Source organism: Stegodyphus dumicola, chromosome 10 (assembly GCF_044657685.1).
Source record: "Stegodyphus dumicola isolate Sdum_Otavi_A_Nest chromosome 10, ASM4465768v1".
Taxonomy (NCBI): Eukaryota; Metazoa; Arthropoda; class Arachnida; order Araneae; family Eresidae; genus Stegodyphus; species Stegodyphus dumicola.
In genome coordinates, this window is record NC_140777.1 from 126,555,793 (window position 1) to 126,580,099 (window position 24,307).

General features: G+C 31.4%; 1 protein-coding gene across 2 annotated transcripts in view; it reads right to left on the reverse strand.

Moving 5' to 3' along the window:
* Window positions 1–474: 474 nt before the first annotated feature.
* LOC118200847 (uncharacterized) overlaps window positions 475–24,307 on the reverse strand; it is a 188,841-nt gene continuing 165,008 nt past the window's right edge. For both annotated transcript variants that reach the window (XM_035372836.2, XM_035372828.2), the window contains one exon: window positions 475–7,035. In XM_035372836.2, coding sequence (XP_035228727.1) covers window positions 6,905–7,035 — 131 coding nt within the window. In that variant the 3' untranslated portion in view covers window positions 475–6,904. The remainder of the gene's footprint in view (window positions 7,036–24,307) is intronic.

Sequence of the window (24,307 nt, forward strand, 5' to 3'; positions counted from 1 at the left end):
TATTTTATTTTCCTCTTTTTAGTCTCAGTAATATGTTATCTATTAAACTATTCATATAAAAATCGTTCTCCAACTGTGAATAAGTAATCACCTTTTTGCTTCCAACAATTCTGCTACGGCAAATTGTCCAATAAATAAATAAATAAATAAATAAATAAATAAAAAGTCCATCGATTTTTCCCCCAAAATTAGAAATTAAGTTAGAAACCTCATATAAACTTAAATTAAAAGATTTTCTTCTGCTCTATTCGATGCTTAAACAAATAAATGAAATCAATTTTTTGAGAAATTCAAGCAAGAAAAATAGTGTGACATAATGACATTATAACTTTGAAATAATGGTTCATAGTGATGCCCAGGGAAGGAATGGTAGCTTTGCTTCTCTACGATATTTTCCAAAAAGCATAGAAAATTGTCCAAATGTTTTCATGGAATTGTTGGAACTGTTTTCCTGTTTTCATTATATGGAAGAGATACAGTACACACAAACGTTTTATTTTAAACTTAAAAATATGTACATATATAAAGGCACTCATTTATTTGCAGTACAACAGTAAGAATTTTTTTCACGACACAAAAATTTTTAATTTAACTGCAGTTTTTATTCAGTGTTATAAAAATATTATTATGCTTTCTAACAGCAAAATTATACAAAAACAAAGAAACTATATGAATAAAATTCTGCTTCCGATAATTTAGTTTCCTGAAAGAAAAATATTATTTTTATAAAATCCTCCACATTTTAAGGCACAATATTTTAATTAAAGAGTTTAAATAGCAATTGTTTTAAACTACTTTGTACAATATTTACATTCATTTTCTCACCGATAACATTTTAATTCATCTTCACATAATATTTTCATATTTCTGATGGACATTAGCACCATTTAGAAATATGGCACCATTTTGAGATAACATTGAGACATTTTTTAATGGCACTGACATTAATTATCCAGTAAATATGTTAAACTAAAAACATCATCTCTAACACTTATAATATATATAATCTAGTTTACAATCATAAAATAAAATTTACATTAGAAATGCCAATTTTGAAAGCGATTTTAAGAAAATGAATTACTGTAAAAGAGATTTTATCTTCATAAACACAATTTCATATTTTGCAACTAAATCTTTCAGGAAAAAAAAAAAAAGGCACATCTGAAAGTTAAAATAACCTTAATATGGAATTTTGAGGTAAATTATAGCTGAGATTGGAAAAAATCAAATAAAATAATCATAAAAATATATTAATCAACAAGAATGACATAAATGTGAAGTGACATTTTCCCTGTTATTAAAGGCTTCTTTGAAAAGTAAAATGAATCTGAATATTGGATCATAAAGAAAAAGGTAGACCTTTTACAATCTGCGTTAAAAATTGAAGGAGTCCTTTGTTCTTCGCTTTTTGTTCATTTTCAAAAATGAAACAATTTTCAACAATGTTTATTTCAAAAATTAAAGTTTAAAAATTAAAAATTTAAATTTCTTTTTTACAGTTTTGGAAAGAAATCGAAAACAAAGTCTCCTTTTAACGATTATTGGTTCCGAATTGGAAAAACTATCACTAATTCTAACATTTCTAACTGGTTCCAAGAAAATACTGGGAACTTCGCAAGTCAAAATATAACTTGGCAATGGTTTTAGCAAAGAATTATAAATGCTTCACTAATTGAAATTTTGTTCTCTAGAGAAGATGTAAGAAATTAGATTTTATATTCACAGACTCTTAGATTAAAACTATACCTATAATTTTCGCAAATTCCCTACCTACAGTCAAATTCTGCCCACTTCTTTTTTATATATCTTTTGAAATAATTTTGCAACTGGAAGTACAAGGTCTAGGATAAATATTTAAAAAATAAGGAATGTAATCAAAAATTTTCTGAGGTATTTTAATAAAATGAAATTTTGTTTGCTTAAACTACTTTGTATGAATTCTAATAACTTTATTGAGGAATTAAATCTAAATACAGTAAAATTTAGAACCTCCAATAAAAATACCACAGTTGCTAAAATTTCTAAGATAATCCTTCATTTATTAACATATATATATATTTAAGTAAATAGCAATCAACCATGGAGTTATATTACGTTAATTTATTACATTTAAGACTTCAACCGGATCCAAAATAAAAAGTATTTTATGTGGCTAATTCCCAAAGAAATCTTTTACAAAATCGTATTACTTATTTACTAACAGCATACTAAATTAATGTCAAATATGACGTCATAATTAATTTGCGTCTTTTTCAATGACGTATTCGTTCAATCTGACGTCACGAAACGTCATACCAGTTCATATCGTCTTCGCCAAATGATTCCGCTAAGGTGAAGTACGAGTGGATATGGAACTACATTGAAAGGGGAATATGAACTACATTAAAAAATAATGTAGCCGCTCTTACTTCGTCGCCAGAAATTTATTTCTCAGTTTTTTCTTCTAGTGAAGGATTTTTCAAAGCCACAATTCAAATGTGTACATTAAATTCTCACAATTAAAGCGCTTAAATTTAAACACATTCATTAAGGCAAGAGTCATTTCTAAGCAGGTGCAGTAATGGAATATGAAATTTTAAGAAACATTTTCGGTTTTTATTAGATCTAATTTATTTACCGTTAAATAATTTGAAGGAAATTAGTGTTTCTTTTTTTTTAATTTTAGCTATTTCAGGCTTTTTCATTTAAAACTTTTTTCCCTCATAAACTGCTCAGCACTAACAAACACGCCGTAACTGTGACTGTTAGAATTTGCATCGAGCAAAAGTTTGTTCTGAATATGTTGGATGTGCGGTACATTTGAAAAATTTAGTTACTTGTAGAACTGAGAATACGAATTTACTAAATAATAATATTCAGACTTCTAGACGTGAAAGACTATAAGAAGAACGGTAAATTAAATATAGAATGGGTTTTCTAAGGATTGAGAACATGTATTCATTAAATAATGATATTAAATTTTCTAAATGAAAAAGACCATTTCTAGAATTTTGATTTCTTCAATTTTAGCTACACTGCACCTGACATTGGTTTCGGTGTTGTTTTTCCTTGCTAAGACAGTTTCACTATCTAACAATTTGTCGTTTGTATATCGTATTTTTCTAGCTTACTTTTCTTTCTAACTTTTTAACGATAAGTTGTAAAATTTTTTTAAATATTCCTATAATTTTCCTCTTCCTCTGATGTACGCAGCTTTTCCTTCTAAGGACTATTTTAATTTTATAAATTACATTCTCATAATTACTTTATTTTTATTCAGTGCATTCAATTTCATTTTCATTTTTGTTTTAGTATTTCATCAATTTTCCTCTTCATTTGTTATTCGAAACTTATTTTGAGCAGATTCTTCTTTAAGCTACCCGAGTATGATCTCACACTTAAGAAACTTTCCAAACAAGTAAAGTGTTTATAAGTAAAGTTACAAGTAAAGTAAAGTATCACACTGGGATTTCACGTTTCACTTTACTTCTTTTAGTTACATTCCAGCTTACTGTAGTCTTATTTACCGCTTATGTGTTCGATCTTTCGAAATCCGGGTCTTTTGTTTGCTTCCCTTCTACTTCGTTCTTCCGATTGGGAAACTCCGGTCAAGACTCATTCATAAAAGGTGCTAAATATAGAATGTATTTTCTAAGGATTGATAATATGTATTCATTAAATAACAACATTAAATTTATATTAAATTTCGGAATCTGGGTCTATGGGAACTACAGTTAAGACTCATTCATGTGAGGTGCCCCTGGGCCTTTACGTCGGCATAATATCCGTCAGATAATCGATACCTAGGAGTAGTGATCAATTAAATAGGCACTTTCTGAGTACACGAAGAAAAAATTTTCAGTTCAGATAAAACACGTGTAATGAGCGACACAGAGTTTCTTCAGTACAGCCAGAAAACACACTGAATGCTTCGAAATAACAACTCTCTGTCAAAAAACTAAACAATGTCAAAGCAGACTACTAAAGTTAGGCATTTTGCTGCGAGCGATCAACTAATCAGAGGTCATGTTAGGTACTGATAAATATAAAATAATTATCTGTTTAACCGCCCATTTGCACGTTATTCAGGTTCCCTGAATGTGTAATCACTTCGAATTTTGATATTTAATCTTAAAAGTTCATCTATTAGCCAAATTAACACCGCAAACTAGCCCGGAGATTTATGATTTTATATAAGTGATTTTGGTAGTGAGAACGTACAAATTTGTGAAGTTTCGAGTTTAACAAAAAATTAGCTTCTCCTTCTGCCATCCGCTGCTTCTACTCCTTTAAATTTCACCCACGTCCCGTTTAACTAAGATCCGATTGTGTTAAAATTAAATGATGGACTTCTATTTTGTGTCTTCATCCTGCGAAATGCAACAGAAGCTTTAAATAGAAATTATATTTGGTATTCCTCTTGAAGCTTTGGGACGTAGGCTTTTCAATTATAGCCCTTAATTTCTTTGTTGGGGATAAATTAATAATAAAGCCTATGAGATTTTAAATTTAATAAGGAGAATGTGCTCTCAAGATGTACATATATCTACAAACATATATTACCGGGGCCATAACTAAAAGCATGGATGACTCGGGGAGAGTTTATTGGGCAACAAATGATAATAGACGCCAAACTTAATTCTTTTCCCCAACATTAACCCTTTCTTTGTAATTGTCGTTGAACATTTTCTTACTAATTCAAATAGCTGTATACACTTTAACTGTATGAAACAATTTTCGATAAATGTCTCGTTGATGTGTGTGCTGTTATATGTTATTTTTTTATTCCTGTCATGTACTGCTATGTCTCTTTGGTATGCTTTGATTCCTGTTTAGTCATACTAGTTCTGTTAAGTGAATGACATCCGAAGCTGTTTGACATTATACAGAGCGTAATCTGAAACATATGCAATATAATTAAGGTAAAATGTTTACTAGCAATTATTCAGTATACTTTATTTTTACATTTGGATTACTTAAATTTCTGTTTTCTAATTGCTAAGGAAGGAAATTCATTAATTATTTTAACAAGGCTAGATTACATTTAACTGAGAGACAATCTAAACTGAAGAACCTTTTCTTTCCCATACTGCTTCGGAAAGAATTTTTTGATTAATTTCAATTGTGAGAATAAGCGTTAAGACTTAGCTACAGTCACGAGAACAGCTAAGGGCATGATGCATGATGTGCATACATCAGGTACGTAAACGCGATGAAAGTAAACTATGATTCATTATTAACAGTCTCCAGATCATTATATAATGGAGTGTCCCTAAAAGAAACAATGGCATATTAAATTTCCTTCGGCTAATGTCATGCCTTTCAAAAGATTCCTTATTAAGAAAAGACATCTTACAATTTGTAAAATTATGAATCTTCTTGCTCTGTTGGGAAAAAATATTCGCCATCTTGCTTAATGATAGCAATGACAGCATATTTACTTCTTTAAAATTTCATTATTTTGTATATAAGCTCACATGCAGTAACGTTATGAGCATAAGGTGTGTGAAGGTTTAATTAAGACATTATGATTGTTTGTATGATCGATTTTATGAATGTTTGATCAAACTTTATGGACTCTATGAATCGTGGACTTTATGAACTCTATAGTTTTAATGCAAAAATGCACTTTATCAATTTTTATAGCAGTTTCATATAAATATGTTTCAAAATTTATACTAGTACATTATGTATTGTAATATAAAATGTAATTAATTATTATTTAAAATTAAAATAAATCTAGTTAATGATGCATGTGGAACAATACTTGCTAACCATTGGTATCTCAAGACCAGGTGTCTCCATTTATCATAAGCTGAACTGAAGTATTGTCAATAAATCTGCTCCAATTATTTTAACTAGAATCTTGAATATGAAAAAGTCGATATATTTTCCCATCCTCAATGCCTCCCCCCATATACGTTAAGCTCAGAGCTCGGAACACTACCTCATGGTAATTACGGACCTGTATAGTATTTAAATGTTTAATAAGATCAGAATAGACTTATTATCATTCAATTAATTATCTATGCATCTCAAAGCGTAATTATAATAGAGTATTAATATATTGCATAAAGATATAAAAATATTATGTATGATACAATAATTGAAATAGTTATCATGAATAAAAGATAATCATACTACATAAATAATTTTGCAAAGAATTACTAAACGAGAATTGAATTTATTTTATGAAACTGAGAATAAAATGAGATGGAAAGCCATTTAAAGAAATGCATAAATGTTAATAAAAATGTTCTAATTAATTAATGTCGGGAAAAATGTGGCATTTTTGTGATACAGTGAAGCGATTTATTCCCTCCCCCAATGTAGCAGATATTTATAGTATCACCTTTTCCGAGATCTGATCAAACGCTACCGCAATTTTTATCTCCTTATTTAAAGTGTTTTGTAAACGTAAAGCTCATAAAATATTCAAAATACTCATAAATTAAAATATTACATCCATTTCGCCGTGTTATTTGCAGTTTTTTAGGCATCACCGATACATAAGCATTACTCCTCATATGCTCATATGCATCATTCCTCATATGCTAAAATTCAGTCGTAGAAATTCTAGAAACTAACTACTTAGAAAAATCTCTCACTGTATTTAATAACTCAGCTCTTACAGCTCTTACTGAATTTCATGATTCAGATAAAAAAGTAAAAGGGAAAAAAAAAAAAAAAAAAAAAAAAAAAAAAAGAAAATGCTTCAAGTTCGTTTTGTTTTCCTTTTCGCATCAAAAGTCTTTGTTCGTTTTGGAAAGGCGAAGATAAAAAATAGACCATGATTCTTGAAAATTTCTTCTGTTTAAAAGATATAAACATTAATCACAGAACAGTCAACACTTTGATGTGAAATTGAGCTGCATTTGAAATGCTTTAAGATAATCTTTTAATATCTGCCGCTTCGTTGTCAGTCTTAGAGTGGCCGTGAATCTGTTGCCATAGAAACTGTAGTAATCAGACTATTTGTATTCGGACTGATGCTTTCAACTATGAGAGACAAGCAATCTAGACTGGAGACGGAAGAAGATCCTTGAGGCTCTGGCGCTGAGGGAGAAATTAAAAAGTTTCATTAATTTTATGTTAATTCTTGTCAAAACAATAATTCAGTAAAAACACATTTATGTTAGAATACCACTGCAAAATACATGAAAATCGTAATATATGTAGCCATTTTTCTTTCAGTGAGTTTAATTTACGCACAATTCAATCATAAAATAATATTTAAAATGCTGTTCCAGCCAATATCAGAAATGAGAACAACTCAAGGACAGATTATTGATACTAACAATGAAGCAACTTAATTCGTCAAAATCTTGCATCCGCTCAACAACAATAGAAGGATATATCATTTCCAGCACATGATGCCATGTATGTATATTAGTCATGACAAAAGATAAGTTTATGAAAGTCCCTGGCATTTTTGATTTTCTTTGAATCCTCCTGTAAAATGATCACAGAATATATGCAGAGTGAGCTATTTAAACTGAAAATGTGAAATACCTCACCAACGATACGTTTCAGAAAAAAAATGTTTTATAGGTAACTATAAAACACTTTTTAACTTTATAGCTAACTGAGTTTAAAGGGGAAAGGTAAATAACATTATGTATGTTTTCTACAGAAAGCTTTTTCATTGTCCTTTAAAGTCTATCTGATTCCTTAAAATGAAAATTTCGTTATATTTAAATAAAAAAAACTTCATGAAAATAAAAAAAAACTTTTATGTAAGCCATTAATTTTTACATTATCATAGAATTCTTAGAGTACAGAAACAACCCTAAATTCACCCTTCCACGCATTGTTTCGTGTAAGGATAATAAGGCGTCGATTTTATGTAGAGATAAAATTTTCTAGGTAGGTATAAAACAAAGTTCATAACAATAGTTTTTTTTTCTCATCTCCACACCATTTTATGTTTGTTCACAAATTATGCTAATCATACACTATTTGGCCGTTTTAAAACTCCACTGTAGAAAAAAAAAATCACAGACATTGGCCTGTTAAAGAATAACAAAAAATTCTACAAAGTAAAATAACTGGAAATCGAAAATTTACTAGAGATAGGTACACTGCTCAAAAAAAAAAAAAAAAAAAAAAAAAAAAGAGAGAGAGAGAAAAGAAAAAGAAAAAAAAAAAAAAAAAGTGGGGAAACACTTCTATATCTCCCATTCTACTGAGCAGATTGTCGAAATTTAAATTGCGTTTTCCATGTCTCGAAAGCGCGACTTAGGATATATATTAGATTTATATATAGCTTTGTTCTAACTTAGGTATTTGGACACAAAATCGGACTTTTTCTGAAAGGACATGCTAATTTTTTACCATATTTCGATCCTACGACTCATTATGCCTAGATTTTGTAATTTTTGGTGAGAAAATTATAGAGAAATTTAAAAATTTGTCTTGTCACATTTCTTTTCAGTTTGCGCCAAGAATAATTCACTTAACGAACTTCTTAATTTATAGCAACCGGTTTTCCTTTCCTTTTACTTCATTGTCCAAGAGCAGAAGAAAAGGTCATCGTTCATACTTTCAAATAATTTTAACAATGTGCGTAAACCACATTATCGTTATTATGACTTATTATAAATAAGTCAAATTTAAAAACGTCCCAAAAATGTAAATCCACCGATATCTTCTTAAATTTTGAATAAAAGACTCTTATTTTTTGCAGGTATGCTTATAAATACATCTACTTTAAGATGATGACAAAATTTTTATAAACAAAACTTTTTATTCAAAATTATTTTCGAAAAATTTATAAAAATTGTTTAAAAATAAATCATAAAAAATAGGTGAATTATATTTTGAATGAAGCTAAATTTCGAAATATGAAAGGAAGAATCAAATAAGTTTAATAAAAAACAGATATATAAATAAATATGTATCAAATTCAATTAACATTGAGGAACTAAAATTTTGAGAGCTAATGGTTTAAAAACTACTCATGCGATGTTTACAAAACTTGGCAGCTTGGCATAATTTGAGTCGTACAATCGAAATATGGAAAGCAATTGGCATGCCATTTCAGAAAACGTCCGATTTTGTGTCAAAATACCTATATTAGAACAGTGTTATATATAAATCTAATACATATCCTAATATCCTAAGTCGAGCTTTTGAGACATGAAAAACGCAAGTTAAACTTCGTCCATCAGCCAGAACGGGAGATATAGAAATGTCCCCCTTCTTTTTTTTTTTCTCTCGCAGTGGACATAAATATTTTAACTGAGAAGCCACCGTTAGTGTTGGAAGATATAACATTAGAAGGAAATACGATAATGTGTTTTCAGCTCATTATATATTCTGATCATATGAATTCTGACATACTATATTCATTATGTACTCTAACAGAGAATACATAATATTGTTCATTACATGCATACTGTTAGAATTTGAAATAAAATGTTTGTTGTACAGGGTGCGGAGATCTATACCATCGATGAGTTCAGTTCAATTTTCTGAAATGGAAACTGGATTTCGACATTACAAATTATGTTAGCAGAATCTTTTTTTTTTTTTTTTTTTTTTACTTTTTACTTTTTACATTACGATATGTCACACTGTTATGTATATATCATTCATTTTCTTTGATGTTGAGGCGTTTTATTTATTTTACTCACAACTTCGCAAATAATCACTTCGTGTTGCGACTTGGCATATCAAAAGAAATTTAATTTATTTTTAAAACTTAATTAATCTGTAATTTCTAAGGCCATTAGTTAGAGACTTGTATAAAATCCCCCTTCTATTTACAGTGTTACCCCAAAGGACAAGTTTGTTACATAAATGTATGCAAAGACTTTAAATATATGCGGAAGCTCCAATTAAGAAAAAAAATGTGCCAATATTAGATTTAAGATTAGGCTTAAGAGCTGCAGAGAGTTATTTGAAAGTAGGAATCGGGAAAAATGAGCAATGCTCTCGCCGAGACTCGAACGTGGACCTATCGAATACACGCGGTGTGTGCTACCTTTACACAACGAAGTTATGCAGAAAGGAGGGAGAAAATGCCTTATACAGCAAACTCAATTGAGCAAATATTTTGAATAATACTTTACTGATGTCATTTCGTCCTTTGAAATTGGTAACTGTATTCAAAATAAATGCCAACAGACGTCCAAGCCCATATGAAATACTTGCTCCTACACACTCTTTCTAAGCAATCAATGGCGGGGTTATTAGTATATTGAGCTGGCAAGAATGTAATTTTGGTTTTTAGTGTGAAATAATCCTCAGTTTTTCTGTACAAAAATGAACTTTAATTGGTTAAATACCTTCCATTCTGTTCGATGGTCTTTTGCCATCTTTCTGGTAACTTCATGATCCCACTTTCATAAAACTTAATGTTTATCAAAAAAAAAAAAAAAAAAAAAAAAAATAGCGGATACTACATCACTTCCCAACCAAGCTCCAGTAATTTCTTACATGTTGCTAAATATGTTGAGGCCTCGCACTGTCGTGGTGAAACACGATTCTTTTGCAATTTGCCAATTCTAGCCCTTTCTTCTTTGATTGCTTCCTTTAATTTCATAAGTTGTTGGCATTAAACATCTGAGTTGATCGTTTGGTTACTTCGAAGTAGCTAAAAATACACAAAAACGTTTGTAATTCCTATGAAATTGGCAGTGTGATCTTTTTCTGATGCATTTTAACATTTCAGAGGATTTGTGCTCGTTCATTATGCTTAGACCCTGATCTTTTTCGACTAATGTTCTTGCGGACGATCGACATTTTATCACCAGATAAATCTTTTAGAAAAAAAGTGTCGATTGCTTTACGTTTGAAATTCATATTGGAAATATTGGTTCGTTGTCTTTACATGAATTTCTTTCAATTCATGCTGAACCCAAATACCGAGCTTCTGAACGACTCCAAGGCATCTTATGTGATTTTCAACTGTAGTGTTTGATACATTTAACCTTTCTGCTATCTCTCGCACAGTGATATGACGATTCGACTCACTTATAGCTTTAATTTTGTCATCATCAACTTCAGAAGGTCGACCAGAACGCTAGTAATCTTCAACTATAAAATCTCGAAAAAGAAATGTTTTAAACCAATTATGACAGATGCGTTCTGTTAAGCAATTAACGCCATGAACGTCAGGTATTTCTTTGTAAGCCTCAACCGCTTTCTTGGCTTTATAAAAATAAAAAGTAAAATATGTGGATAATGGTAATTTTTGCACCCTATGTTAAAACTGACTGTAAATTAACAGTAAAAATACACGGAATTTGTTTCTATAGCAACTTAAAAGTGTCAGTTGCCAAATCACAGAAGAAAAAAAAGTTATAAGACTGTCAGAAGAACTAACAAAACGAACGTAACGCTATTTATTTGAATAAACCGGAGTTACTTTCTTGCTAACCCAATATATGCATAGTATACTATTATATATGCATGATAACATATTACATTATATGTACATAATGCATTACATATGCATTTTCTTAGAAATTTTAGGCAACAAAAAATTGTTTTTCACCTTTCTCTCGGGAAAGTTGTACTCTTTGCTAGGCGTGACATATATATTTATTCTGTATTGCACTGAGGACAGAGGCACATAACATTTTATGCGCTATTTACAAATAGGATGCAAATGTATGTAAAAATTATCAGTTATATTAATGGTATTAAAAATTAAATGACAATACGAAATATAATGTTCATATTTTAGTACGTGAATTTTTTAAAAAGTCAAGTGTTAACCAATTTAGGGCCTTGAGTTTGAAAAATGATTTAAAGATCTTATAGAACATCAAACATAACATGTCTAAGAAGAAAATTTTTTTCTATTCACATAGAAGAAAAACGAAAGATCTTATGCCTTGTGGAATAACAAGGTTGCGTGGTTGAAAAATGCAAACGGAATTTAATACTGAAAAAGATGAAAAGGTCCATCTCTATACGTTTTTAAGAACTATGAAAAACCTCTCCTTTACAGTTAAAGTGAACTCTCTTGCGGGAAGCACCTCCCTAAAATAAACGTCAATGAGAGTGATTAATATTTCTTGGAACATAAAATCAGTACTGAACTTGATCTCAGTAAGACGACCGCCTTGCAGAAGATCAAAATCGCCTAATACAATGTGTTGCCAGTTTAGAGAAAGCATACTCTTTTTCACTCTGTTAGCGTACTCATTTTTGAATATTTAAAAATAAATATTGAAATCTCAGTAATTCAAATTTAAATCCAGCAATGAAGCAACTTATCAGAAAACAAACATATCTACTGGTAATAAATATGGAGCACGTGAGTGATGTAGAGTAAGTATCTACGAATGTTTTCAAAAATATCGAGGGAATTGAAAACAAAAACATATAACATGCAACTATATGAGCATTGCCTAACACCAACCTATCATGAAAGTTCGATGTCAGAAACAATAACCAATGCACGTGCAGAGGGAACTTTTACCACTACTTATTTGAATGTTCGCTCACAGAACAGTTTTACCAATTCAGATGAAAAGTAAGCAGAACGACAGCCTGGAAAATCCTCGTTACCAATAGCGGTTTATCACATCTTAAGATATTGTAGGTAATGAAATATATCAAAGATCTTCTTCAGTGATCTTCTTATACAGGTATGTCAGACTTGCAGCCCTTGACTAATTTCTTTTTTTTTTTTAGTCCAAAGGGATTTGAATCCCGAAGGACTATCAGTTTCGTTTTGGCATTTTGCGTCGGACTCATAAATGTCGGTTCACTTTTCAAACTGTTGCCAAAAAATGTTAGAGTCCTGCATTATATTTGAAGAAATTAAATAATGACAAATCTGCATAGATGTATGTATATTTCTCGTATTGTGATAAAACAACGGTACATAGAGTCATCGAATTTTGAATAACGTAATCCTCCAACGAATATGAGCATGTGGAAGACCAAATTTGAAATTTGAAATTTGTTTTATGATCGATTTCCTATTTTTTAAAACTTTGACGAATTTTTGATTAACAAACTCAAGGATTTCAAAGCGAGCAATGGCAACGTTGTGCAGAAAAAACATTTTTATCTCCAGCGCGTGAGTCTCTGTATCGGAAATTCTAAAGATATGCTCGTTTTAAAACTATTTTGCACTGGATCTTATGGTTTAAGTGCGAGGAACGTGATATTTAATAAAGAAAGGTAACACACAAAATGTTAAAAAACGCCCCTTTGGACATAATTTAAAATCTGAAACATTTCAGATTTTTTTTTTTTCAGCCCTTGGTTCATCTCAATAAAGCATTATAATATATCAATAAAACTAGAATTCTATCGAATATCGAAAAGCATACACAATCCCGGGCGATAAAAAGAAAGTTTGAGATAGTTCTCTCTATTAAAATATTTTTGCAACAGATTTAGAGAATGTGCCAACACATTTACGAATGGAATTGACAGAACTTCACAAGCGATTGAACTTTAAAGCAAAAATGCAGCGAAGTAGATATCCCCAAACTTTATAAATAGTTGCTTGCGCAATTCACCAAAGGCCGCAGACTTTTATCGTATGTCTTTTCCATATATGGTAGTATATAATAATGTGAATAACGTTTCTCACTTATGAAAAGGAACAAATTTCCAGAGAGTTCCAATGTAATAGACATTCATCTGCCCTGCGTTCTGAAAATCGCTAGTACGAGTAACATGTCTCCAGACGTCCAAAAACGGATTGCAGAAAAAGATATTAGTCTCAGGAAAGAAAAAATAGGCATCCATCTACAACCAAGATTTCCTTATGTTCCTTCTATTTTTAATTTTATTAATTGCTATATTCTAATTAACTATTATATACTCACTTACATCACTAAGCATAGCATGAAACTGAACTTTTTACTCTTGTCCACTGATGATTATATGATCTACTTGAGATACTGAGTTTCACGTGCCTATTCTAGTAAAAACATGCTCATATTACTCTAAATACTGCAACTCGTTTATTTATTTGTAACAAACAGATTTTATTAAAAGAGATGTTGAGATGTTCTGTTAATCAATTCACGTCATGCTGTAAAACAAATAAGTTCATTTTATTCTTTCTATATTGGAGAATCATAGTTATCGATAACGGTTTAGTATATCTTAAGACGTTTTAGGCAGTGAAATGCACCAACAAGTACTTCAGTGATTTTCTTGTATAAATATGTCAAAATAATTGTTATTATTGCCTGTAAGTATCTCACTACTGTAAGCAAAAGCATCCACAGATAACAAGCTGAATATAAACAATGCCGGCGAAATAATGTCAGGTAGAGTCTCTCTTAATCCTGGTGTCTGATACTTCTCAAAATTCCAAAAATTTTGCCCCCTTTAATTCTGCATGCCAATTATAAATCCATCCTAAATTTGCCATCCCTAAATTTTGCTTCTTCATGCTTGTCTAACTTCCAAAAATTTTCTCGTTCCCTAAATCCAGTATCTTAACTCAGCCTCATGGGCTGCACCGTCTCTGGCATCGGCTCTGTATACAAATAAATCCCTTTTTGAATTTTCTTCAAAAATTGTAACTTCTGTTAGTTTTTCTTTTTTCCAAAAAGAAGAATAAATACAAGCCGTTTGACTTATCATTCTGCACTGACTGGGTAATTTGCTTGAAAGCTATATGATAAGTAGTGTGGCTATGGAATAAGTGAGTTAATTAAGTAAGTAGTTGTTAACCAACAAACATAAACATATTTTAGTTTTATTACATAAAGCACTTCACTTATATATAACAAAAAATTATAAATTAATTTTGATAAATATTCAGGTACATGACAAATAATCATTTCGAAAGAGAAACAATACATTTAAGTACTGCAAAATAAATAAATAAGGAGCGGAAGAAGAAGAAAAGATTACAGAACATCGGTAAAGTTTTGTGTAAATTTCTCGACGTTCATCAGAAAAAAATAGCGAATTATTTTTTTAAATATGCAAAACAGACGCGTCGATGAAAATTATTGAGTCGCAAATGTAAAGATAACAATATAACAGTATTCCTACAAAGTTAAATGTATTGAAATTTCCAAATTAACTCGGTGAAAGAACTCTGAAATCAGTTTATACCTTTTTCAAAGAAAAGAGAACAAAATCAATGTCAAACTTCAACAGATTGTTAAAAACAATCAACGCCAAGTACCATCAGAATTTCAGAGGATTTTAGGAAAGAACTTCTAGAGCATCCATATAATCTAGCATATGAAATTTACAATACAGGAATTTTTATACCTAAGTTAGAGCTCCATACATTGAAAACTGATAAAACACCAACAAATTAAGGAAACTTGATGTTGCATACATTGCATTATGTCTTGCAATATATTTTTTCATACACCACAATTGATAGCAAAGAGAATCAGTGTAGTAGAAGACATGAAAGTTATCAAAAATACATTTCTACCGAGAAAACTACTTTTTTATCATCAGCATGTTTTTATTCACTTTCATAATTTTTTATTACTACCATAAATAGACATTTAACGTCTGCAAAAAACGCACAATTTGATGTTGAAAACTAAATCCTGCTAAGGTGCTCTTTCAGTTGCCTAAACTCTGAATAGATAAGCTTCGAAGATGAGCTGTTGAAATCATTACGACTCACATAAAAAAATAATAATAAATAAAATTAAAGAAAAAAGAACTTGGTTTTACTTCTAGTATGGGAAATTCCCAGGGGTAATGCCTAAAAAGCGGCAGTTATTCTGAATACTTAGCTGTCTGCAGAGAAGCAATAGAGGAAGAAAACTGCATAATGAAACCTACCTTTTTATATATATTTTTTAAAACAACTAAATAAAAAGCGCAGTTTAATGCGCAAAAGTTAAGAAAAGCACTTTTGTATTAAAACAATATGTTGGAAAAGAACAAGTTAGCATATTTTGTAGACATTTTTTTTAATATTAATACTGCAGAATGACGCGTGTTTCTGCTTACAGTAGTAATTCACAACTTGTATAAATATCATGCTTTATATTTTTTAATTCTAACAGAAATAGATGTTTAGTACCTAAACAGCATAAAAGATAGAACATTTAGAACAGATAAATATATGAGATGCTTATATGTTCATAATATTCATAATCAAATTTTCAATTTGTCTAAAAGTTTTAATTATAATAATTTCAAAATGAGGTCGGGTAGCACTCAGATTTCGCTCATTTGCTTATCTACATACAATAACATTGCTTGCTCGTTTAACTGATTATGGCTAACTGTTTTGTCTAGCACGCAAGAGTTATCTGTAGAAAAAAGGGGTGTAGTCTTTCTGAGGGACTTAATAAAAAAACTGGCTGATATTAACTTTACGTATTGAAAAAACTTCAAGAATACACACATAGTTAGCTCATTCATTACGCCTTGAGCCTGGACCGAAATAGCAGTGTTCAGCGGTCTTATCAGTTATGCTACTACTATGCTTTCAATAATACTGAACAACAAAATGTGATTGTTCTTTTACTCAGCTACGCAAATAATGCTTGATATGCCTACCTTAGAGGATGAATGCTTTCGTGAAAGATTCGGCAGCGCACCTGAATTAGTTTGGCTCACCAGCGGCCGAGCTGTAAAATCGCTGAACACTGGTAGTTCGGTCCGAGGTTCGAATCCCGCGAACGGGCTGGCTGCATGGGCGTTTTTCGTGGTTTTCCCCATGTGTAACGTGTATACGAGTCAGTTTCCCTTAGAAAGTCTTCCACGAAGGCATCCCTTCCCTTAGGCAGATAGCCCTAGTGTGCTTTGCCGTATTCTCAATACACCAACACAACACCCGAATTAGTTCTGTTTCCGCGATTCCTCTTTCCTCGTTTTTCAAAATTCTTCCTATTCCCGCGAAATCGGAGAGTACATTTCCCCTTCCACAGCTCCTCAGGAGATATCACGACGAGTCATTAAAATGAGCTGAGCAGCTTTTTTTTTTTTTTCGGGGGGGGGGGGTATGTGTGTGTGTGTGTGTGTGTTTCTGAATAAGTTAAGTCTTCGTTAGATTGAAGACGTGTCTTAGTTTAGGCTCCTCTCGAAATCTTTAGCTTTATTTCATTTATAATTCTGCTACAATATTAGCTGTTATTTTCACATCTTATGTTAATCAATATGGATGTTTTAGACATTACTGAAACTAAAAGGAAGTTCAGTAATAAAGGTTACATTTATCGAATTCAGAATAAAAATAAGTAAAATATAGTTTATTAGATTTGCATAAATGAAAGAATTAAAAGCTGCAAAAGCGCAATTAATACCAAAGAAGTCGTCGTTTCAGAACAAAGAACGTCGTTTTAAGAACGAATATTTATTCTGAAAGATTTTGTTATACCTCACTTTTATGCAGAATTTTGGAAGAATATTTATTACTTAGGAAACTATCTTTTAGTTCATTGCCAAAATTCATTGCAGAGGTTGAACATCTCTCTCTTTCCTTTTAAATACAGTATTAGCTTCATTCATGCAAAGATCTGAGATCGTAAGTATTTTTCGATTACTTCTTTTAAAATTTCTTTTTTTTTTTTAATTTAATTTTTTTCCTTTCCTACATTACGGGAGAGGTTAAGGTCCACTCCACTCCCTACTATGTAACCCCTTTGGGAAGGGGGATAATAAAGATTGATGATTTCGCAGAAACAGGAACGTTTTTAACAACCGCGGAAACAGGAATCGCGGAAAAAGGACGAATTAGTTCTGTTTTCGCGATTCTATTCGCCGTGTTCGACATCTAGTTAAATTAGCAAGATCCAACTGTATTATCCCCTCGGCCTCTGGTTTACCAAGAGAGCTTAACATGCTTTTTATACAGCCTGTAAGCCACTTTTTAATTTTTACATAAAAGTTTGTTATTTTCTGCGCATAAGTAATAATCACCTTTGAGTAAAACTCTAGTCTGTTGCTCTTAAAATGTTACCTATACTTTGACACCTGATCTATTTTTATCTGACATTTTCCCTAGTTATATTTACATTATTATATTCTTTTTAAGAAATTAACAATTATTAAACAACATTTTTGGCTCCATTTTCATTTATAACATATTTTTATTACACATGATATCTCCCAATAAAAAATTTTCAAAACTTGTCACTTTTGGCAACCGAGTTCTTTCATAAAATCAAATTTCCAGAAAACTTTCAGGATAAAATTCATCGTTTACTATAGATTAGAAATGGTCAAAAGTTTTATCTGTCAAAGACGAATCTTAGAAATTCCGAGAACCGAAACTAAACTTTGAAGTCATAACAATATATTGATATTCTTTTAAAATTAGTAGAATAGTTTTTAAATGGAAGGATAACACGAATTTCGGAATTTTTTAAATTGGCAATTTTTTTTTCACAAAAGTAAATAAATAATTTTTATGTTCTTCCACTACTTTCAGAAATGTATGCTTGTAAGATGCCGAAATTATTTTCATGCGATATACTAAATTTTCCCATGATTGAATAACTGTAGTGGGATTAAATAGGAAAGGGAGAGTCTTTGCAAGAGTCTTTGCAACAATGTTAAACGTTTAGTCAAGTGAGAAATAAAGCAGTAATTCAGGGAGCAGAGTTAGAGACTTTTATGCAGAATTCAACTACACACAATCTAGAAGAAATACAAATATGTCTACGAACGATAACGAAATAATCATTACACCTTTGGTTACAGTGAGCAGTATGGATATTTTTACTATAGATATTTAACCCTTACTATGCAAAATAGCTCTGCAAAAATTGCAAATTTATTATTTAACTCCTTTTCATTCAAATTAGTTTATAGATTATAGGTCGTATAAAATCGAATTTCTTAAAATAAAAAATTTCAAGTTTTAATGGTTATACAAATGAGTTATGCATATACGTATATATGAAGCAAAAGATAACTTTCAGAAATAAAAAGTGAAAACTTGCCGTAAGCAACTGTCGTTAGCAATATCGGCATACGAACTCTCGGGAATTTAGTGAAGGGACATCTATGGCATGTCTAATCGTCTGAAAAACGATACTTTTTCTTTCCTTTAAATTGGACTTGGAATTTCATTCAAATTTTTCCTTAAGGGGATGCACAAAAATTATAATTTCGCGTATTTTCTTCCTTGAAATGTGTCACTCGGTTAAGATTATCACAGCTTGAAAGCCTACTTATTTGATTTACTTTTTAAAAATGAAGCCAAGGTTAAATGACCAACAATTTAAGATATATTTATTCTTGCAATATTAGTTCTTGCAAAATAAAGATTTAGCAAAACTTTCGCAGACACGGTGTTTATTAATCTTTCGATTATATTTGCATACATAAAAAGTATTAATAAAAGGAAAAGGAATAATTAGCTCAAAGTAACTAGTTTTTCATTTGAAGTTTTTAGAAAACGTGTGTTTTATATTTTTTTTCCTATCACTTTCATTTTTGGAATAATATGGGCGATGGGTACATGGGCTTGAAAATTTCTATTCTTTGCCAGTGCCGTATGTGTTAAAAATAAAATTCTGAATGGCGACATCTTCGTAATTACGCGTCTGAATTCATAGTTGGCGTGGATGCTAGTTTATAGTAACCCTTCATCCGTCCCTTATTCCGATGGGGGTCGCGGAAGAATTAGGAGTTAATCGCTATTTCGGGCGGGAAGGGACCATTAGTGTAATTTACGGAGGTGACATTTTTCACACGCTCGAAATAAAATGGCCGTGAAAATACTCCCGGCAATAAAAATAATAAATAAAAGGAAGGAACGAAGGATGAGAGCTTTTTTTCCTCCATTCTTTCTTTATGTAACGTGGGTTGTAAATACTTCTGAGTTAGACACCGCGACTCTGAAGATGTGATGCGAACAAGGAAGTTACATGATACAGTAGTCTTGAATTATTTCAAAGCTCAGATTACATTTAACTTTAAAGAAGTAGGAACACATGATGGAAAATAACTACGGTTTGGATAATGAAGCAGCAATAAACTGAAATCACGTTGTTTAGAATATCCATAACCTCCCACCTCAAACGCAGTTTTATAGAACTCAGCTCTGGTGCTAAGTTTAAAGCGTGGAATTTCAATCAGAGTGAAATCAGGTTCTTGTTGAAAAATTGCGTTGCAGCATTTGTCGTTAATATAGAAAATTGACAAAATTATTTTTATTTTTATAAACAATATTGAGTGGTTTGTAAGCGATGAATTACGGGTCATCACTTAGCTAGCTGCCAATGCGCGAGGACTGGTTATTATACAAGGACACTGATAAGAAAAAACGATGATCAAACATTTCGTAGGGATGTGAAGTACAAAAAAATTTGAAAATCACTCAGATGACACATTCGCAATAGCAAAGCAATCTCTACCAGAGTTCTAATAGTAGTCTAAATGAGTTACTCTGAAGTTAAGCAGCACAGTTGCAAGCCCTGAAAGGGCTTGCTTCAGGGGATGCTTAAGTGGTTACATTGTTCTCCGCAGATACATAGGAAACTGACAAATTACAAACTGAGAAAGTCTCCGTGCTGGTAGATCCGTGCTGAATATCAAACTTTAAAAATGTGAACAAATCTTCATAAAAGAGAACACGCACAGCACTGCTGGCTTCCTATTTGCATTTCCAAGATTAGATACTTGACCCTAATCTGACAACATGGAGACTTAATCTGTGATCAGTCAGTACCAAAAGTATCGTTTGATAGCAAAAGCTGCCTAAGAGCAGCGGCAGTGCTTGCCGCGTTCTTTGCTGACTTCTCGCAACTGTACTGCTCTAACCCTGCAACTTATTTGGGCCACGTTTATGTTTGTTATGTCCCGCTATTATACAAGAGTGATCTGAAACTAGAAATGACTAATAAAGTAAAATGCATTGCTTTTGTAATTATACTCGCATAGCTGTTACGATGAGTTAAATTTCTATACCCGAAGAAGTTTTAAGTTCAAATATTAATGCGTATCAGTTTTAAGAAAATCGTGTGATTTCATTCCTGAGTTTCTTCCAGATCAGAGTAAAAATATAAATATTTTACTCGAAATGAGAGTAAAACTATAAGAAATACTCGAAAACCTTGCATGAAGGAAAAACGTTTTAAATGCATAATAGTGTTACTGCTTTACTAGTTAACATGCGAATTTTTCTACAGAATAATCATCAAACTTATAATGGTTCATTTTGTTTTTCTGTAATAGGGTTCGCAGACATTTATGCACGTTTCTGCCTTTTCTTTTTTGACTGCTTCTTTTTTTGCTTCTTTTTTTTTTTGTTGCTTTTTTGACTGATTGTGTCTAGTAGAAAGATAAAAAACTAAAGAGAACATCAAAATGTTAAGAGAAAGACTTCTGGGATCAAAAGGAGAAAGTTCAAGTAAGTTTGTTTTTAACTGTTCTTGCAAAAAATCTGCAAAGGATAAAAAATTCATTACAAATTTCCTATAAAACACGCCCATTACTTGTTAATACTACGAAGACACTTTTCATTTCGTCACATTTTCCTGGAAATTGTAGTTCTATAAATTTTGCCTTCAAATCCTTCTAAGCCTTCCGAGGGGCATGGTCTTAAAATCCGTTAGAAAGATGATTCCAACCAACTCTATGACAGGAAAAAGCTAGAAGATTTTTGAAACAAAATTCAGAAAAGGAAAGTGTAAAGTGAATGTTCAAGAGAAGACTGATACACATTTAAAAATTCTGAAACTGTTATATAGGAGGGGGGGGGGAACTCTACTAGTGAAAAATCTAAAAGAAGACAAATTAAATTAATTTTTAAATAATTAAAATAGCATTTTTTTTCAAGAAGTGTTTCGGAAGCTGTTTTTTTATAACATTAATTATCTTAAGAAACAATAACACGCCGAGCAAATATTAATTTAGAAGTCAAACAACAAAAATCAGCGTTATATTTTCAAATTTGCACAGGACTAGTTTTAATTGTTTTACCGAACAATCATCCTCAGCTACAAAAGCGCAGAAAATTTGAAAATATAACGCTGATTTTTGTTGTTTGACTTCTAAATTAATATTAATTATCTCGTTCATGTTTTAAAATCAAAATACTCCCAAGTCACCAAAATGGAACGTAATGTCACTATAAAATAGGACAGAAGAAAATAAAAATGTTTTATTTTAAGGGTATTTCTTAAATGTAATTATAAAATATTATCATTATTTTTATAATATTTATAAATGTTTTTATGTCTGTAGAAAACATCGTCAAAAATTTCTCGAATCTCCGAATAAAAATTTTCGTATACAAACTGATCCTGAAATCCCCATAAGTCGGCAAATTTAGCTCCGCATAATAAAAGAACTCGTATCCCAAAGAGGGGAATATTCTTTTTGATGCAATATTTTATGAACTCTTCATACGCAATTGAAATATTTATATTTCAGTACAGGCAGGACCTTCGAGTATCCACTATTTATATCAAGAAGTAGAAAAGAATTCACATGTTAATCCATCATATTTGGCAATACATTACCAAAAAAGTATTCCTCAAAACCTGTTAATTAACATTCATGTCGTAAATAATGGCAGTCATAAAAAATGGACAGGTGAGTAAAATCAAGGATCTTTTGCCGATTTTGGCTGCAATTAAGGACTTTTAAGGACCAAAAGTCGTTTCTAAAAACCTAGAAATTTTAAGCACTTTTAAGAACAGTAAGAACCCTGTGTAAGAAGAACTTCCATTGTCTATTATGGCAATATTCATTTTTTTGATTAGCAAAGCTAGGTTAACATTGTTCGTTTAGATATTAGCTTGAAACCGAAAGTTTGGAGCCTATCCTAAGATTAACTCACTTTAACAATTAGAAACGTTGCAATCATCAAAATCATATATTGTTCTGTATTTACTTGAGACGAGTCTGTCCCCAGAGTTGACCCTAGCAAAGATTACGGTGCTTCGGCATTTCCTTCGTAATTTGGTTCAGTGTGGCTGAATGAATAAGATGGATGCGTTTTCCACAATTTTCTCCAACGTAACTATCTTTTCCTTGTGGAACAAGGAAAAAGCATATATAATCATGCATAAACATGTTTTGAATGCATAAATGTTAAATCATGTTAAATACCAAAATGTTAGTTACCAAAGATAGTTAATACCAATAATTTCAGAGGCCACTTTCATAAGTGGTCGTCTTAGGGAAATGGTTGCCAACAGAAGATTCACTGTAGTTAAAATTGCGTCTAATAACCCTGCATTTTTTTCCCAACTGCGAATTTCAAACTCCATTGCATTCAGAAAGCGAAACGTCAGCCAAATATTGCAACCCAACTAAACAGTGGGAGCCATTCAGGATGAGTTGTAACCAATTTGTCAGCTGCAACTAGAGACTTAAATAAGGTTGGACCAGAAACCTTCCTGTTTATAGATATTATTATATATTTATTTACTCATCTTACCCCAAGGAGTAAAGAGAAACAGTTACAAATTTCTAGCGCTTCTTAAGCAAACTTTAGCTCCCTCATAAAGCGCGCAGCGAACTCGCCATTTTACAGTAAATGGCAGCAATAAAAAGCAGACTTCAGTCCTAGCGACGGGCCTGTCACCTAGCGGCGAAGCTGATGAGAGTTGATTTATTTATTTTTCGCTACTTTTAAATTTATTTCTCGGATTCGCAAGCTGTTTTACGAGTAAATCACTTGCCAACATGAAAAAGCTGTCGTTATTTCTTAGAAAAATAGAACCAGAATTTGTTATCACAGCGTATCTGAAAATATGTATTTTAATTATCCACGACTAAAAATCTGAAATTTAAAGTATTTTTCTATACTTTTATAGAACTTCAAAAAGCAAATAGATTTTTTAATACTTTATTTTATTGCACATAGATAACAGCTGAAGTTATGGTTTTGCTCAAGTAAAAATTTTATTTCTAAGGTCACATATATATGATAATCGTTCACTTACCAACTACCAACATACTGGCTAACTCTGGTCGAGCGTGTTTCGCTGGTAGTCATAACATAGGCGGCCAGATTTGACCGTAGCCATACTGTCGTAACTATGTTAAAAAGATCCTAAAGATTAGGGGGCGAGTGGAGACACAAATACAGTATTCCGGTTAAAACCTCATTAGAAAAAGTCACGTCTCGTTTGAATATATAGAATAAAGAATGCAGACAACTTCCATCTTTGAATTTCTTATATCACTCAGGGCCTGATTATCCACAGGGGCAAACAAGCATGTGCCCTGGATCTTTCAAAAAGGCTTCTAAAATATCATTTAGTTCTTTTTGCATCTAATGGTTCTGTGTGCAACAAAGAGGCTTTCGAAAATACTAATAAAATTTATTTTCAAGAATATGTAAGAAATTGAAATAAGTGAAGATACAGATACATTATTAGGCATCTCTGCCTTCCACATACTACACCCTTAGAATCCAGCCTGCCACTAACTATTGGAACATAACACGTATCCG